At 36.8% G+C, this 14,791-nt stretch overlaps 1 protein-coding gene across 1 annotated transcript in view; it reads left to right on the top strand.

The window, feature by feature from the left end:
* Positions 1 to 14,791, top strand: part of BTAF1 (B-TFIID TATA-box binding protein associated factor 1) — a 48,147-nt gene that overhangs the window by 24,890 nt on the left and 8,466 nt on the right. The window contains exons 14-27 of the mRNA XM_080596494.1: positions 789 to 909; positions 984 to 1,088; positions 1,377 to 1,526; positions 2,158 to 2,300; positions 2,470 to 2,644; positions 3,143 to 3,346; positions 5,370 to 5,796; positions 6,833 to 7,023; positions 8,263 to 8,416; positions 8,507 to 8,616; positions 10,663 to 10,864; positions 11,379 to 11,527; positions 13,773 to 13,925; positions 14,553 to 14,674. Of these exons, the coding sequence (XP_080452620.1) occupies positions 789 to 909; positions 984 to 1,088; positions 1,377 to 1,526; positions 2,158 to 2,300; positions 2,470 to 2,644; positions 3,143 to 3,346; positions 5,370 to 5,796; positions 6,833 to 7,023; positions 8,263 to 8,416; positions 8,507 to 8,616; positions 10,663 to 10,864; positions 11,379 to 11,527; positions 13,773 to 13,925; positions 14,553 to 14,674 (2,406 nt within the window). The remainder of the gene's footprint in view (positions 1 to 788; positions 910 to 983; positions 1,089 to 1,376; positions 1,527 to 2,157; positions 2,301 to 2,469; positions 2,645 to 3,142; positions 3,347 to 5,369; positions 5,797 to 6,832; positions 7,024 to 8,262; positions 8,417 to 8,506; positions 8,617 to 10,662; positions 10,865 to 11,378; positions 11,528 to 13,772; positions 13,926 to 14,552; positions 14,675 to 14,791) is intronic.

The raw sequence follows: 14,791 nt of genomic DNA, 5'->3' as shown, positions 1-14,791 counted from the left end.
AAGTTACTGGAATGTTCACTGAAGAAAGGAGGGGGAAGATGTTAACTGCTTGTTGTTATGTATGATGGGGAATTCTTTTTTGCCCCTTTTTCAAAGGCAAGTATCTTCCTTCCTTATTTCTTTATATTAAGGCTTTTTTTTCTGAAAGATAAATTCTTAATTGCAAAGGGCAGGTATTGTTAGCTTTTTGGAACAGTAAAATAAATCCTTTAAGTTTGAAGACAGTGCTGCTATTCAGGATTGCCAAACTAAAGGGATTGCATGTTAGTATGTTAACATTTTTTGTGATACACATACTAAACTAGCAGTATTTCCACTTTAAACATCTCGCCTTTCACATTCTGAATGATTGTCCCTACTGAAGTTGTTTTTTGCACAAAGTTAAGAGTGAAGCTCTGTTGCTAACCCCATCTGTAATTCAACGCGTACTATGTGTATCAGTTGATGTACAAGTTCACACACAAAAAAATAAAACCAAACTTGGGTTTTAAAATCATGCCTAATAATAAATTTAAAACTAAAAATATATTTTCTCTAAATATTTGAACAAAGGCCTAAGTATAATCTAGGAAGCACCACAGTAAAAATACATGCTTAAATCAGCTAGTGCTTTATACCAATAAGAAAAAACCTCTATATTTATGAAAAATAATGATACTGACTCAAACTATTTAAAATGTTTAAGTTGTAGTAATTTGATCTCTCACTTAAAATTACCCAACATATGTGACAATACTTTTATTTTTTTCCCATTTTCACTGCCTCTCTATCTCTATTTCATATATTAGCATTCAGCAGTCACTCACAGTGTTGGTCCCACGTGTGTGGCCATTCTTGCATCATACTATATCTTCTGTACGAAAAGCAGCACTGGAAACATTGTTCACACTACTCTCTACTCAAGACCAGGTAAGAATTGGAGATATTAGCATTTTATTATGATGCATATTGGAATCTTCTCAATCACGATATTCCTGTTTCAGAGCTCTTCAACATGGCTGACTCCAATTTTGCAAGACATGTTGAGACACATATTTCAGTTCTGTATCTTGGAAAGCAACCAAGAAATTCTGGATCTTATTCACAAGGTATTTGTATGACTTATGGCCTAGATATATACTGATAGTGTATCTACCTCTTTGTATCCTCTGTTCTTTTGTGCCAATAAAGCATAATCTGTTCTTGTTAATTATTTGTAGTCTACCTATGTGATGCAGACTGAAAGGGAGTAGAATACAGACTGAGCAGAATAGAGTCTGATAGAAATAGAATAGAGACTGAAAGGGAGCAGAATGGTTCCTTCATTTTATCAACGTGTATGTGATCTTACAAAAACCACAAAATTGTCATGATTTGCACTATGTTTCTTACCCCAGGTATGGCTGGAACTGTTAAGTAAGGCATCTGTACAGTATGTGGTTGCAGCTGCTTGTCCGTGGATGGGAGCCTGGCTCTGCTTAATGATGCAGCCATCTCATTTACCGATTGACTTAAATATGTTGCTAGAAGTAAAAACCAGATCAAAAGTAAGTGAAATGTGACCTCACTAAGCGTTATGAGGAAAATAGGAAAATGATTACCAGGCACAGTAGTAGAGACATTTTCTGAAAGTGTTAAGAGGGAAGTAGTGTTGCCTTTCCACAACTGCAAATGTAACCTACGTTGTAGACCCCAGTTTTGTAGAGCAAAATAGTTCTCAAGTTACTCATGAGAATTCAGAGTTTGGTCATGTAGTATGCTAAAAGGGGATCTTGTATTTTACAAGTATTTACTTGGTTCTGTATCTACAGTGATTTCTTTAACAACTGTTTGTGGGATTAAGTCTAAAGTGTTACTTTATTTCTGAAGAAGATTCTGAAAGAGACTTCCTTCTTCATTTGCGTGGACTGAAAATGAAGTTGTTCAGTTACATGTTGAGGATTAGTACTAATTTTCAAGTGAAGGGACAATATCTTTCATTTAATGGGACCAAAGCGAAGTGTTAATGGAGAAGGGATTTATAATAATGAACTACTTTCAGAAGTCTGTTATCCAATAAATGTTCTGGGTTAGTCCAATTTTTGCAGGATATGATGGTTATTGGAAATGTTACGGAATATGAATTCATCTTCTCTATTGCTTTATTTATGTTAAACCTTTCTCAACTTTATTCCGCAGGAAAAGGCAGGTACTAAACTGCGTCAAGGTCAAACCCAGAATAAGGAGGTGATTCAGGAGTACATTGCTGGGGCAGACAGCATTGCAGAAGATCCAGCAACCAGGGATTATGTTGTCATGCGAGCTCGGATGATGGCAGCAAAGTCAGTTTACTGGAAACCTGAAAAAAATATTTAAAAGCAATTTATTCTTTTTGTTGCACAATGTTTTTGCTATAATCTAATCACATAGACTTTTTGGCATCTTCATTTTGAATCATTAATTGATGAGTAATTGTAACATTGAAGCAACTGTTCTTTCTCCTTTTGTCAGGTTGCTGGGAGCACTCTGTTGTTGTATTTGTGACCCAGGTGTAAATACCGTTACTCAAGAAATAAAGCCAGCTGAATCATTAGCTCAGCTACTGCTCTTCCACTTGAATTCTAAATCTGCCTTGCAGAGGATTAGTGTTGCATTAGTAATCTGTGAGTGGGCGGCGTTGCAAAAGGTAGGATGTTTCTGCAGCAAAAATAAATTTGACTTTACTAACTTGATCCGTAGCTCATCATCTGCTACTTCAGCTTGAAATAAAATTTCAGTCTATAAGCTAAAATGGTATTTGTACATCTAAATGTTAAAATCTTGATAGCTAGACGATGCAGGAATAAATTATGCTACTCTAGTAGCTAAATGCCAACTGTTAGAACTATGAATCAGTAAATACGTTCACATTTCTTCTACAAATTAGTCTATCCAAGATGCATGTTATCTGAGGTCAATGCTTCCTTTTAACATGACTCTTTCCTATGTTCACGATCACTCCAGTTCTAGTGGCAGACTGAAAGTTTTGTTCATAATCTGTAATGCCTTTAATACGGATAAAAGTGTTAATGGTCCCTCTGGAACCTGGATTTCTGTAGCTAGGTTCTGCTGTTTATTACCCATATCTGAACAAAAGAAATCTTGATTACTCAAAAATACAAATTATGTATCTTCTCTGTTACAGGAATGTAGAGCTGTGGCCATTTGTGTGCAACCTCGCTTACTTGGGGTCCTTTCTGAACACCTCTATTATGATGAAATTGCTGTTCCTTTTACACGAATGCAGAATGAATGTAAACAACTCATTTCACTATTAGCTGATGCACATATTGATATCGGAAACAGAATAAACTGCAGTGTATTTACAATAGATCAAGCAAATGATCTGGTAAGTAGAGGCATGCCTGCCCTTCATTCAAATCTATTACTGTCTTGAAATACATATTCAGCATAATTATTACTTTCAGAAATCGTATGATGACTTCATACTTCCTTTGACATGAGATGTGTAATAGATAGTACACCCCCACACACACACTGCAATGTTTACAGATTATACCAAAAATTAAGTAGAACGCAAGGTAGATGGTTGACTATTGAAATCTACACAGAACAAAGCAGCTGGAACTGTTTCAAACCATTGTCAAAAGACTAGTAAATGAACTGTGCAAATTCATGCAAAGGGAGCTTTCTAAAAGTTGTTGTATTTAAAAGGGTTTTTATTTCCTCCTGCCTGTTAAATTGCTCTTTTTTATATATCTGAAAACATCAGTGTTAGACGTGCTTTACATATAAAAGGTAGCCCTTGATGTGAAAAGTTCTGTAAGCAAAAACAGCTGATAATGTTGGGACAACAGATTAAAAGGCTTTTGTTCCAACCCCAAAATGGTTTCTGAATCAAAGAGAAAAAAGAGCATGGACAGATAAGGTAGGATGTAAATGAAGAGCTTGTAGATTTGAAAGCCTGCTAAATTAGAGGTGTCTGGGGTGGGAAAGGTGTGTAGATTTGGAGGGATGAATGAATGGGGATGGATGTGGTACAGTTTTCTGGGGGAAGAAAGGCAATCAAGATCCTGGACAGGTTTGTCTGTGCAACTGGGATGCTGGGAAGAAGAACAAGAGAATGTTAAAGATTGTATGATTATGGCCATGATGAGAACCTAGGAAGATGCTGGATCTTCAAATTCCCAGACTGTAATACTTTTGTAGCAATGTGTAGCAGCTTAACTTGGAAATCTCAACCTATCTTTAAAGTTATAGATAACTGTCTATACGGGCTGAAGGGATTTTGGCAGCCAGTCTTACTAGGGCTGCCATCTAAATTGAGTAGATTCCTAAGGTGAAGACATAATCATAAAAGCTCTTAGTATGTGAAGTACAGGAGTTTTCATATACCTCAACTATTTACTCGTCAGTCTAGTAATACAGCTGCTTGACTGATGTATCTATATTCAAAAGATACCCATTCTGGATTTGAGGTCTTCAGAAAATGCATACCATAGCTATTCGCTTTTTTTCTGTGGCTGTCTTCTGCTCCCTTTTCAACTCTTCAGGTTTTCTTAAAAAACATAGACCAAGCCAAGTCTGTTGTAGTATCTGTCTCCATGAATTAGGTGTAAAAATGCTGTGCTTCTCCTAGCACGTTTTCTGCATCACTTAGTCATTCCAACTTGGTCATTCCAGTCATCAGGGTCACGTGGAGTAGAACTTAAGGCTTCTACAGCTATATAGATAAGTATTGGGTTTGTACTGCTTCATAGTTGAAAGACTTGACCCGAACATTTAAAAGTAAAAGGCAATTAAACATTTCAGAGTCCAGCTGTCCTAACAGCAGAATAAGCTCAGTGTTTCCATGACTTCATGGTGCTTCTAATCCGTTTCCTGTGACAAATTTAAGCAACAATAGTCATGCAGCTGGAGGGAGGAGGGGAAATAAGGCAAGTCTTGCAACTACTGTTCTGTGTTGACTTTTTCCTTAGATTTTATCTCAACCCGTCTTACCTCAAAGGAAAATCAGCTTAGAAATAACTTCTGCGTGCACAGAACCTTACACATCCTTTCTGGCCTATTGCATTCATAGCATGTTCCTCATCACTCTATCTTTTTCATATTGGTAAACCAAAATATCTGGATACATCTGGTGGATATAGGATACATTTTGGGAAGTATCTAAACCTCTTCTAGTTTTCACAATCCAGAATTTAAATGTTTTTAATATGTCCAATTTTTCCCTTGAATTGGAAGTTCAAGATTCCAGAAACTAAATTTTGCAGCATTTCCTGTTATTTGCTGGAAAAATGGAGATGAAGATACCTGTCGAAATGACTCTTCTGCCATGAAAACTTCGGTGTTCAGAGGCTATCCCATTTTATAATGACACAGATTTGTAACTTTCTCTTCCTCTTTATTAGGTTACTTCTGTTTTCAATGAAGTGACATCATCCTTTCCTTTGAATCCTAAACTTCTACAACAGTTGGACAGTAAACGACAACAAGTCCAAATGACTGTTACAGAAACAAATCAAGAGTGGCAAGTGCTGCATCTGCGAGTCCACACTTTTGCTGCGTGTGCAGTTGTGAACTTGCAGCAACTTCCAGAAAAATTAAATCCTGTTATAAAACCTTTAATGGAAGCTATCAAAAAAGAGGAGAATACGCTAGTACAGAACTATGTGGCTTCATGCATAGCAAAGTTACTTCAGCAGTGTACAACAAGGTCTCCTTGTCCCAACTCAAAGATTATAAAAAATCTCTGCAATTCTCTCTGTGTGGATCCACATCTTACCCCACTGGCAGCGTGTCCTGCACAGCCTCAGAGTAGCCATGAAAATTCAAAAGGTATGATACGTAACACTGCTGGGATCTTAAAAATTTGTCTGTGCTTGTCTCTGAACTGTTAAAAAATAAGTATCTGAGTGAGTCATGCTTTCAGTGTTTTTAAAATGCCAGCAACTAAGTCTTCATTTATTAGTAATTACTTCATTCAGGTATCTTGCAGTTGCACACAGTGTATAGGTTAATGCCGTGTGTGTTTTTCACAAACTGTGTATAAAAGACTTTAGTTCTGATTTTCAGTTATTTACTGTTGTTCACCTATCATTATCAACTTCATTTACGTGCAATATGAAGCTTTTCATTGAAACTGAATTACTATGGAACCAGAGAGTAGCTTGTCAGTAAGAAGGAAAAAAAAATCTGACTTATGTTCTGTAGGCTAATAGAAAGATGAGGACAGTGTTTGAAATGAACAAAAACGTCCTGTGCATACTATGGTCATGGACTTCCCTTAGATGACTGTCCATTGCCAAAAATGTATGGATTAATTGAACAATGCAGATTAAAACCATTATATTTTTAAAGCTTTTAACCAACTTTAAGGTTTTACCATTATACATTTTTTTGTAACATATACTCCATCTCAGAGGAGTAATACATTCACATCTGATTGAAAATTAAACTGATTAACTTAAGTAGAAACATCAACAAATCAAAAGATTCTGATGGCATCTGCTTTTGTTTCAAAATGTTTAACTATTTTTAAGGATTACAGAGGTTTGTTTGAACTTCAGGACATATGCCAGTTTATGTAAAAACTTGTGCAAAGGTTTCTTATTTGACTGAAGTTTTACTTCTTGATGAATAAGAATTCATCTGGCAGTTTGCACACAGATTTCCTTGTCAAGTCTCTAATATGCTCTTAACAGAGTAATTCCACTCTGTACTTAATTTTTCTCTGTCCCTGAGGATGATGATGCTTATCCATTGTTTTCAAAGCATGCTGAGATCTGCAGATGATTTGTAGGTGGCTATCGCTTCCACCTCCTTTTTGAATCACAGTTTAAATTGTTGTCAGCTATTCTGTCTTCTGTTGTAGGGCCCAACTCTGACAAAGATGGGATGCATCATACAGTTACTAAGCACAGGGGAATAATTACACTGTACAGACACCAGAAAGCTGCTTTTGCCATCACAAGTCGACGAGGCCCTACTCCAAAAGCTCCAAAAGCCCCAATTGCAGACCTCCCCACCGGCAGTAGTGGAAGCATTCCTACAGAACTCGATGAGGTAAAGTTCAAAAACTCGCGTTTTCAACTTGCATGTCCACCCCTCCCCTTTATTAGTTTGAATTCAGTGAAGTCAATAGCATTACAAAAAGGGTGTCCAGGATCTTTCCCCGAGAGAATGTAATGTTGATGTATAATTCTGTGATGCAAGCAGTATGTGTTATTTAATGATGATGTGTGTCATTAAGCAAATTAATACTTCTGAAATATTTTACATTTAGTACACTACATGAGTACCTCAGTATAAATCCATACAAATGGATTTTCACAATGCTGTGATTGCATCCTGATACCCACATTAAGTTTTGGTCATCTTGATGCACAATGGAAACTCAGAAGCATTAAAAACTGTTTCAAATTCAGCTGGAGTTAGGACATACATCTGACCTCCACGCTTGATGTGTAAAACCTTTTTCTGTAAATGTTTTATTCATATAAAACTATCAAATGATCTAACATGATCCTAATCAGAACTGTGATTACTGAACAGCATTGTGGATTTTATTCTTAATTATTAGGGAGATTTATACCAATTTCAACCTTCTGAAGAGGGTGGGAGTGGGAGAAGGGCTTAATAACAAATCCAGTATTGCTTTGGAAAGTTTTGCTAACATGTTGTAGTTCTTTGTGTCCCCCAATACTGGCAATATATGAAGTTCTGAAACATGAACCAGTTGGAAAACCTTGAGCTGAAATGGGTTTGTGTCAGCAAAAGCCACATGCCCAAACGTATAGAACTTAAATAATCTGCTATAAAAGATTTTCATTTTTACCTGCATAAAAAAAGGTGAAGAAAAATATTAACTTACATGTTGTAAATTCCCACCATCAAAATCAAATACCTGTATAACAATGGGAGCCTCCTTGAAAATAATTATTATCCAGAAAAATCAGTAGTGTGGTTGTGTGTGGAATGGTATTTTTGCTTTTTTTGTTGTTATTGTTGTTGTTTGTTTTTTTTAACCATAAATAATAAAGTAGTCTTACAGTTTAGGGCCTGTGCAGCAAGCATCTGTATAGCTTCTGAATGCAAAAATAATGTTTCTGAGTTTGACCTTATGTTAGTAACCTTGATAGCACTCCTACTCCTACCTAAGCACTCTTACCAAATGAGGAAACTTAATTTTCATCATCTTTTATGCTTGTTTAGTAAATTAAGCTTCTTTGAAACAAACAAAAAGATGTACTTCATTCTTAAGTGTATCTGTTCTCACTACTTTGTTAAATTGTTTAATTCTAGGCTCAGAAACCATATGTTGTTCAGAGAAGAGGAGCTGAGTTTGCCTTATCTACTATAGCTAAACATTTTGGTGCTGAAATGGCAACAGGATTGCCACATCTCTGGGATGCTATGGTTGGCTCATTAAGGAACAACATTCACATAAATAATTTTGGTAACTATACTTTTGATTTAATTTGAGGGACTACTAGAATGGGGACGGCATGTTAATCTGAAACTGAACGTCTTTTCTGTTTTTTAACAGACCGAAAGTCCTTGCTGGAAAAAGGAGATGCTCCTGCCCAAGAGCTAGTAAACTCTTTACAGGTTTTTGAAACGACAGCAGCTTCAATGGATGTTCAGCTTCATCCTCTGGTAATCATATTCCAAAGCAGCTTTGTGAATGAAGCAGTTCAGTCTGTTCATTGCCACTGTTTTAGGTCTTCATTTTGTAGGGTTTCTTTTCAGGTCTTTCTCTAGTTTTGATTGAATGGTGTTTTTATTATATATGCCAGCTTGTCTGTTCTGCAAGTCCTTTATCTTAGTCTTAAAAACTGAAGACATAACGTTCTGCCGTCATGCGGTTAGCTATTATGTTTCAAAGCTATTTTCCCCTCTATCCTATGGGGTGTTAAATTCAGTATTTGTTTACACTAGTTGTGGAATAAAGCTCAAGAAGCAAACAAAACACCTACAGTTAGACTTGACTTACCCTTTCGTGGCTGAGATGCCCAAGCATGATGAGTTAGAGTTATGATACTATTTATGCTGTTGTGTTGCATGGAAATCAGCATCTCAACTTTAATTTATTCTAATACCCAATTTTTTAAACCTGGAAAACAGACTGATAATATGAGGATGCCCTTGTTAAAGTTCAGATAAAAAATTTATGCTGTGTTACGTGGCTGACTGAAATGGGTTGATTTCTGATAGACTGACATGTATTTTGTGTGGCCAGAGCTGGAGTGCAAGAGAGGTGTAATAATAAAGACTGCACACTTTAGCACCTGACTATTGTGAATAGGGGTAAAATACAGAATCGTAGAATCACAAAAACATCCCAAGTTGGAAGGGACCCACAAGGATCATTCCTCCCTTGACTGACTAGCCATGCCATACTTGATGCACCCCAGGGTACGGCTGGCCCTTTCGGCTGCCAGGGTGCGCTGTTGACTCGTGTTCAACTTGCTGTCAAGCAAAACCCACAGATCCCTTTCTACAGGACTGCTCTCCAGCCTCTCATCAGTCTGTATATGTGGCCAGGGTTGCCCCTGTCCCAGGTGCAGAATTCAGCACTTGCTCTTGTTGATCTTCATGTGGCTGGCAATCGCCCAGCCCCCTAATTTGTCAGGATCTTTCTGCCAGGCCTCTCTACCCTTGAGGGGAGTCAGCAGCTTCTCCTAATTTAATACCTGCAAACTTACTTAGTGTGCATTTGAGATCAATATATGGAAAGGCTCCATGCAGGAAATAAGTAGGCCAGAACTCTGAGAAGGATATGATGGGGAAGGATGAGAATAAGGAATGGTTGTAAAATTGAGTAGATGGAGCAAATTCATACAGAACAATTCTTACCTACTTTAATAAAATAATGAAGTGATTATAAGTGAAATTGGCATATGGCGTAGAAATACATATCTGATTATCTCTATATACTTATATGTAACTGTGTAGTCAACGTGGAGATTGTTTTTGGAGATGCTAATAGTATATATAGATTCATCCCTGCCACCCTCCTTAAAGAAATAAAAAAAAAAAAGCCGTAGTCTCTTAGGATATTAAACATCTCTTGGCTAAGAGATGTTTATGTCCCTGCCCATAAATTGCTGGAGTACAGAAAAAAATATTGGGAAGGTACCATTACTCTTTGTTCACTCCATACTGTTATATTTTTCCCTTGTTTATCCCCTGTGAGGTCTTTCTGAGCAGAATAAGTATTTGGCCTCATCTTTCTCTAGGAGGTAATAGAGGTTAAAGGTTAAAGAGGTTCAGTGAGGCTGATATTTAGGGACTGCATGACTAAGAAGAACTGGACCATCTATTTAAGACATCTGACATAAGAACATATTTGTGTTGTTTTAAAAAAGACTGTATACACATGTATCCCCTTGGGAAGATGGGAATTTCCTTGTGGGTGCCTTTCTTGTCACCCAGAGTTAATAAGACTGGCAACAGTGATTATTGATCTGCCTAAACTTAAATGGGACCAGCCTAGGACAAATTTGCAAGCTGGAATAAAGTTCATTTTTTCTTCTGAAAGAATTTTTCAATTCTGAAAATTAGATCATGTGAAGGAGCCATCTTAACCATTCTTTGGGAAGCAACAGTGATTTAAAGAAACCGTTTATTTCGGAATAATTCAGTAATTTGCTAATAGCTCATGGTAACTTTTTTTTTTCCCGCCCCTCACCTTCTATTCAGTTAATTCAGCACTTGCCTCATCTTTATATGTGCCTTCAACATCCGAGCACTGCAGTGAGACACATGGCTGCTCGTTGTGTAGGTGTTATGAGCAAAATAGCTACCATGGAAACAATGAATATCTTTCTAGAGCAAGTTCTACCGTGGCTGGGAGCAATAGATGACAACACCAAACAAGAAGGTGCAATTGAAGCACTTGCATGTATCCTTGCTTGAGTATTCAAAAATGCAGAAGACTCTATTCAGTTGCATAACGTGGGGAGCAAAAGCTGTTGTCTAAAAATAATGGGAGAAGGAATAAGGTAAAATGTTAAGCTGTTTTCCTCCTGTAGACAACAAACGTAAGAAACTTATTTCCATTGCCTTTCTTATTGATGTGAAAAAAAAGTGAAGTTTTAGTGGAGGCAATTCAGTATTTTATTTCTATGTTACCCTCTGAGAACAAGCTAAAGAATGAATTAAACTGAAAAACAAAGTTAATATTTAGTGCCACAAAGGTGCACTGAGGTCAGTAGTGGAATTCACTGGGCTGGCCCTAAATCTAACTGGGGTAGATCAGACAATTTTATTTTTTCGTTTCTTTGTTAGTACAAATCTTGTTTATCTAAAGTAATGTATTAATGACTTGTACCTATTGTTAGTGAAATCTGCCAGGTGTGCAATGATGTCAGACAATCCTGAACTGGTAGAAACTATTTCCTTAATAGTTGATCCAGGTGTAATGGAACAGCTGGATGTAGGTATTGTTCCATACATTGTTCTTCTGGTGGTTCCAGTTCTGGGTAGAATGAGTGATCAGACAGACAGCGTACGTTTCATGGCTACTCAGTGCTTTGCAACACTAATTAGACTAATGCCTCTTGAGGTAAGCTGAAGTTGTAAGTATACAGATTATGTGAATTGTTTTGTCTCCACTTTTCTACCAGCCACAAAGCCCAGATTTCTGGTTTGTTACATGCTGAGTAAAAATTGTCTTTATACACGTTCAGTCCATATCAGGTAACTGACAATGTATTCTTTGTAATGTAAAATGAGTAAAACTGGACCCTTCATGAACAATTTTCTAAATTAATGTTAAAATAAAAAGGTATGTTTGTTGTTCATAGTCAAGAAACACGTACAAAACAATACTCTGATTTAAACAGAGAAAATAAATAGCAGTAGTAGAAATAGTCTGGAGATGAGTACAGTTACTTATTCCTAGCTCTTTTAAAATCAAAAGCCATAACCTACAGCTTTTGGTAGAATGCTAAATATATGATCCAGTGGTGTTTAATCAGTACAGATCTGTTTCTGTTTTTCACTCTTCCTCCAACATGCATACATCAGACACTTCTTAATATTGCACTTCAAAGACTTTGAATCTTCCAAGTAACTTATTTTCACCACCAGATGGTAACAGAAGACAGTTCAGAATTCATTTGCATGTTTTAAACTGAAAAAAAAGCCAATTTACTTCACTTAGTACCTGTTACTGTCTTGATTTTTAATGTAGTGTAATAGAACCTTAGAATCTGATAATTAGCAACCTGCCTTAAATGAAGCACTTTCCGTATGCTTACACTAAAATGTTTAAGTTGAAAGTGAGAACAGCAGAAGCAAATGTCAAGGTGAACAATCTGACTGGCATGCTGCTGTTCATTCCAGTGCTATTCACACCAGTGCTTTTTTTCGTACGCATCCAAATACAGTTCTGTGTGATATGTAGCTTGCATTTTCTAAAGCTATTTTAGCACTCTTTACTGAGCATCTCTTCAAAATGTAGAACACTTGTTTTATTACCTGCTTACATGTGTATGTATGATATTGCATGTTTCTTCTCCACAGTTAAAAACTTTGTTTTTAAAAATGCAAGACCTTATTTCAGATAATGGATAAGTAAAGGTACTACAGGTCTGAATATAATTGGGAGTTTATAATTTGTATTGTCATGTTCATTTCTAATTGAGTAGAATAGAAAAGAATTTGCAATAAATGAATTGAGAGAACTTACCTATGCTCAGTTTTCTGTATCTTTATTCTCAATTTCATTATTCATTCTATTCAGCCAGAAAAATTAAATGTGACTGAGAGAAGGATTATTATATAAGTCATTCAGCTTAATCTGACCTCCATATTTTTATTGACCAGCTGCAAGTTGACAATATATTTGAACCAAATTAACTGGCATGGTACTCTCACTTCAGACATAATTCTTTTAAAAGGAAGGGTAGGAGGAGCACTTAAAGAAGTAGGCTGTTGTCTGTGTGTATGTACTTAAATACCTTATTGGAACACTTTTAGCATACGTAATCTGGGTTAGTTCCCTCTTCCTTTATTAAACACACATGGTAGAATTACTTGGTAGACCTGAGGTTTTCTTCTCAGCCAGGAGCTCTCCCTAAGCAATAGTAACTTGACTTTTCACATTTCACATTCCTCAAAATTAAGGTGGCCCAGGAAACTGGGATTAGAGATGTGGTGATGAACACATCGATGCTTCTTTTGCTACTTTATTATTAACAAAAAAGAATGCTGAGCATACTTACTATCTACTAATACTTTCTTTGGGCTTCTGGCCTGGTATGGGAAATACCTAGAAAGTCATGTTCTGCTGCTACAAACCTGGGGGTGTTTAGAAATTTTTTTTTTGTTCGTGGTTTGCATCTGTTTGAATTTGTCCTACAGACTTCACTGTCATTTTAAATGTAATTCCACTAAGCTCTGTAGGAGAAATCCATCTAACTTTGGATTGTAGTTTGTGGCTAAGGAGAAGTAGGTGTCAAAAGATTCTTCAGACAGAGAAACTGCCTGGTTAGAGGAACAATAGCTCAGCCTTTGTAAAGTCTTACAAGCATGACCAGGATTTCCCCTCTTATTGCAAGTTTATATAAGCTTTTCATTGTGCCCGTTGGAGCACAATTTGTGCTGTGCATCATACAACTCCGGATGAGTTGATCTGCAAAGAATCAAACAGGTATAGCACAGAATATGGATTTACATAGTTGAGAAGATTGCACATCTTTGCCATCTATTTAAAATGTCTAAGCTAGGATGAGGTTTTATTTCTTATCTATGTGAGAATTAAGTATTATAGCCCTAACATTGCTGCTTTAAAAATACTATTTTAGGCTGGTATACCAGATCCACCAAACATGTCTGAAGAATTAATACGAATGAAAGCTAAAGAACGCCACTTTCTGGAACAATTACTGGATGGAAAAAAACTGGAAAACTATAAAATTCCAGTACCAATTAAAGCAGAGCTCAGAAAATACCAGCAGGTAACAGCTTATACTTTTATTTTAAAAGAACAGTAAGTTCTGGTCTGATGGGATTTTATGGAAGGGTAGGAGTCATTTGGGTGTTGGGCGTTTTGCTTGGGGGTGTGCATTGTTTTTGTCTGTGGTTTGTTTGTTTGTTATTGTCTGAACAATGTGCACATTAGACTGTTGGGTAAGGAAGACCAAATTAAGTAAGACATTCAATTTCATTTCTTCAATTATTTTTTTCCCTCTTTTGATTCTCTTAATTTTTCTCAGGGAATGGCCAATGGGCTCTGCCTTGCTTAGGTTGCCTGTGGTAGCTCACCACTGCAATGCCAGGCCTCCTTGTGCTGTTTGGCCTTTTATGTTTCTACCTTTATTCTCCCTCTGATTTGAGTGAATGGGATGTAGCAGACGCATTTATGAGGATCCGTGGGTTTTTTTTTTTGGAACGTACAGACTCTGGTGCAACACCCAGTTGTACTTTGGGAGTTTGTATTTATATATGAAGGATGTGGGGTAGGGAAATGGACTCATAACTTGGCAGTAACAGATGATAGAACACACTGATGTTTGAAGTGAAGTTCAGCTAGCCAAAAGAGCTACTTGTTAATTCTGAGGCATTTCTTTATTTTCTAATTTCAGGATGGAGTTAACTGGTTGGCGTTTCTCAATAAATACAAACTTCATGGAATTCTTTGTGACGATATGGGCTTAGGAAAAACTTTACAGTCCATTTGTATTCTAGCAGGGGATCATTGCCTCAGGTAAGCTTAAATGAATGTTCTATCTTAAGGACTTTAACAGCAGGTTTTATCTATGGTTATGATTCTGGACGTGGTCCTGGGCAAACAGGTGTAGGTGGCCCTCTTTGAGCAGGGGGA

The sequence above is a fragment of the Anser brachyrhynchus genome (assembly GCF_964034855.1).
Source record: "Anser brachyrhynchus genome assembly, chromosome: 6".
NCBI lineage: Eukaryota > Metazoa > Chordata > Aves > Anseriformes > Anatidae > Anser > Anser brachyrhynchus.
Note: the sequence above shows the minus strand (reverse complement) of the source record. Positions and strands in the feature narration are given on the sequence as shown.